We start from the raw sequence: 4176 nt of genomic DNA on the forward strand, positions 1-4176 counted from the left end.
GGGTGGGGGAATGACAAAAGTTTTGTTAGAGGCCAACTCTAACTTACTCTGTGAAATAATAAAGTAAAATATACGCTGTGATTATCTCCTAGATTAAGCAACTACCTCCTGGGCCAGGAGCACAAGCAGCAGGGGCTCCTTAGAATGGGCCCCACACCAAAGGAGGAGAGTTGGGAGGTGTTCTGTTCTCTCAGAGGTGGCTCTGTGCTCATCTAGGATGTCACACAACCAACAGGCACCTGTAACGTCACCTCTGCTTTTCTAAGTTCAGGGAAATGCCTACATAAGCTATGGCTGTTAGGTTAAAAAAAATTAGGTACACTTCTGGAAATGTAAGTCCTGGGAAGAGGCTAACTTTAATGGTGGTGACATCTTATGGTGTGGCATAAGTTCTACAGGTGGCCAGTCAGCCACTGGAAACTGACCAGCACAACGTACTTTCAGTAAGCAGCCACTGCTGCTGTAGGTCCCTAAGAGGACAATCTGGTGACCAAGGGTTACACGCAGGTCAGCTTTTCAGGATGTAAATGACTTTAACATACTAGTGGGAAAAGCTGACTTTACTAGAAAACATTCCTCCTCTGCTCATTCATTCCAACAGCGGAAAGCTGGGGTGGCATTAGGGCCGGGGTGTAAGCAAGCATACACACAGCCAAATACAGTGGTGGTAGATACCGGCCCTGCTTCCTTACTCTACTCGAGAACTGAGTTATTAAAGACAGGAGAGGACAGTGACTCCTTCTGGGTGATGGTCCAAACCCAGCCCTTCTGCGTATGGACTCTGTGACTGTACGGAAGTCAACCATTTGGAGCTTCCGCTCCTCATCTGTAGAGATAGGAACTGGAGTAGTTTTGTGAGAACTGGATAAGGTTGGCTAAGCACATGACAACTGTTTCATGTTAGCTATTATACAACGTGAGGCATCTTCAAAATCCATAAATACTTCAGTAAATGAGGAACTTGTGCCACATTAAAAACAGAAAGCAAAAGTTTCCCTGGTTTGATGTCCATCAACACCAGTAAATGGGAGGATCTAAAACCTCCTCGTAAATGCAATAGCACTGATGCAAGTTGTGAGGGGATGAAGTTCTTACCCCACCGTGGCTCAATAAAGATGAGCTTCTGTTTTAGCTCAGGCCCTCCCTTCCTGGCAGCCAGCTGCGGGCCTCAGGAAGACAGTGAACAGGTTGACCAGACTTTCCAACCTGCCCAGCTGCTTCAAAGAGTGGCAAAGAAAAGCAACTGGGTTGTGTCATTGTGTCATGAATCAGTGAAGGACTGTAGTCTCACTCTGATGTGGCTGTGAATGTAAAAGCAGAAAGAACACTCAAGAGTTTTTATTCTGTTTATCCCGTTGTGCTATTCTTACAGGTATCCGCAGGTTTTAGGATAATAACAAGGAAAATAAGGGAAAAATAACCAGAGGCTCTCAAATGACAAAGCAAAACTAGTGTTGCTGGCATGATCTGCAGGCTTATTGGCAGTCTGCGTTATAGTTTGAATTTGGTTTGTTGGCCAATGTGGAGTCTAATGGGATGTCCTCAGAACAACTAAGAATATTGCTCTCAAAAAGGGTTAAGTATTTTTCATGTGCCTCCCTCGAGTCCTAGAGGAGTTACTACAAAAGCCCGAGTCTGTCCCACTCAGATTTATGGCCTCCTATCTTGAGAAGTGATTTCTTTTTACCAGCACTGACCAGCGCAGTGTGAGACAGTCAAGAACCTTCAGGAGAGCTAAGCTGATGCCAGTGTCATGTCCTAGACTGTCCAAAACTGTGAATAAAAGATCATCTCCTTTCTCCATATGCAGATTGTCTTGCGTGTTTCGTTATAGTAATGAAAAACTAACTAATATACTCTTTGACCCAAAACAAAGATGAGAATACTTAAGTATTCTAGAATTATTCACCATATTTGTTATGCTAAAGAAAAACTAGAAGTAATTTAGATGTCTATCAAGAGACCAGTTGATTAAAATATCTACTATGTGGTAGAATACTCTAGTGCCACTAAATTATGATTCCTTAACATACAAATACTAAGACTAACATTATGTTGTATTAATTTAGAGAATACTGTCCTTTCTACAACAATAACCAGAACTAAAAGGAGCTTAGTGTGGTTACATGCTTGTAACGCAGCACTTGGGAAACCAAGGCAAGAGAACCGTGTGTTCAAGGCCAGCCTGGGCTACAGAGCAAAACCCTGGTTCGAAAACCAACCAAATAAAAAGCCACTTGAAGTATACAAAATCATAAAGCATTTGCATAAAAATCTGTGACAACCTGTAACTATTCAGATAAGCTCTGAGGAGACTTTCCGCCATTCCCAGTCCTCCTCACACGTGCCTGCTGCCCCAATTCCCTCCAGCAGTGCGTCCCTTTCCCTACATCCAACTGTGGTGTGGCGGGACAAATCACCTTTGCTAGGAGACGCTGAGCTGTTTGTGGTGCTGCCCTGAGGCTCAGCAGTTTCCATCTTTCTGCGGCCTTGTGCTGCTTACTCTGTGCTAACAGAGAGGAAGCAACAGGCTGTATCTTAGCCAAGTAAAGAGGCTTCGAAAATACCTGCCTGTGTGAGCAGAGAAGCACTGGTGTATGCTGAGGAGCTAGGGGGTGGGTACCCGGAGGGACTGACCACTGTGTTGGTAGTCTATGAGGTGTTGTTCTATGCTTGGTCCCGAGTAAAGACCAATGTCCACAGTGGATGGCAGGTGTTATGGCAGGAAGTTACCTGGGTAGAGGCGACTGCTCTGGGAAGGGCAGGGTGAGAGGTGACTGAAGCCCCAGGGTTCTCAGGAAGCGCCTCACCTATAAATGACAGCTTTCGCCAGCTGCACATCTTCCAGGGACTGGCACAGGTGCAGCAGCGTTTTCAACTCTTCCTTCAAGATGAGTTTGTTCTGGGTCAACTTCTCTTCCAAGTTCCTGAAGTAGATTTCTGGAAGACAGCACCGGGCGATGGCCATCAGGAGGGGTGGGATTGTGAGGAGGCTAACCTCGGGGAGAGGAAGCCGGCCACAGCTCACTGCAAAGAGGTACCGAGGGCATTTTGTATCATGGCTTCCCTCTAGAGAAATGAGTGCCGACGACAGTCTGTATGGCACACCGTGTCATAGGAAATTCTGGGCCACATTCCACCCGAGTCTCTGGAAAACACAAACTGAGGGGGTAGCAGTGCCTCTGGCACTATTTGGGTGATGCTCAGGCACACTCAAGTTTGAACAAGTACTATTCCAGCCCTAACAAATAAAACTACAGATGACTCATGAGAAGATAAGTGTGGCCAGGCCCTCGAACTATCAAGGAGCAGGATGCGAAGAAGGGAAGGAGGGGATGTAAATTCGCGATGGATTCAGCCCCGCACATGGTAGGACTATTTTGCATTCTTGCACTTGATTCAGCTTCTCCTCTGCAATCCTCACGGCCTGTCTCTACGATGCTGCAAGAAAGTAACCACACCCCCAGACAACGAGCAGAGAAAATCTTAAAAAAAGAAAATCTTAAAAAAAAAAAAAAGAGAGAAAGAAAACAAAGACAAAGACGAAATCCACCACAAACAACAGCAACAGTTCTCTAAACACTAGCACTCCTCAGCAACAGAATCATTTTCAGGTCACCACTGTCTATGATGTCTCTGCACTGCCGGGCCTCTCAAGAGTGGTGGTTCTATGGGAACACACAGCGCAGTGGGATCTGGCAGCGAGAGGAAGGAGTGTTGGGCGTGTATCTGAAGAACTGTTAATTTCAGTGGGTCACAAGGCAAGCTGAATATCCAGGAATGTGAGAGGAGGGTTTAGAAGGGGAGGTAGGGAGGTGATGGTGAGAGTGGGCAGGGTGTCACTGTACATATGTGAAACTATCTTAGGTCAACAGTGACCAATGAGGTCTTTTAAAAAAAAGTCAACAAAAGCCAGAGGAAGTCTTAGATATGCTTATCGACCTGCAGGACAAGGAAATGAATGCGGCAAGACTGCTAAGAACTGGTGACCTCATACTTTTAGTGCTTTTTACATGTTTGAAATATTTTAATTTTATCCAAGCATGCACATCTGCACATAGGTTTGTGCACACTTCTGCCTGCAAAGACCACAAGAGGGCAGCAGAAGAGTTGAAGCTAGTCCATTCTAGGCAGTTCTAAGTCACCGAATGTGAGTGCTAGGAACTTAACTGAGGC

The 4176-nt window shown here is 45.6% G+C and overlaps 1 protein-coding gene across 1 annotated transcript in view; it reads right to left on the reverse strand.

The window, feature by feature from the left end:
- Window positions 1–4176, reverse strand: part of Ptcd2 (pentatricopeptide repeat domain 2) — a 22441-nt gene that overhangs the window by 16123 nt on the left and 2142 nt on the right. Inside the window, exon 3 of the mRNA XM_021208632.1 lies at window positions 2811–2940. Within this exon, the coding sequence (XP_021064291.1) occupies window positions 2811–2940 (130 nt within the window). The remainder of the gene's footprint in view (window positions 1–2810; window positions 2941–4176) is intronic.

The sequence above is a fragment of the Mus pahari genome, chromosome 11 (genome assembly GCF_900095145.1).
Source record: "Mus pahari chromosome 11, PAHARI_EIJ_v1.1, whole genome shotgun sequence".
Classification (NCBI taxonomy): Eukaryota; Metazoa; Chordata; class Mammalia; order Rodentia; family Muridae; genus Mus; species Mus pahari.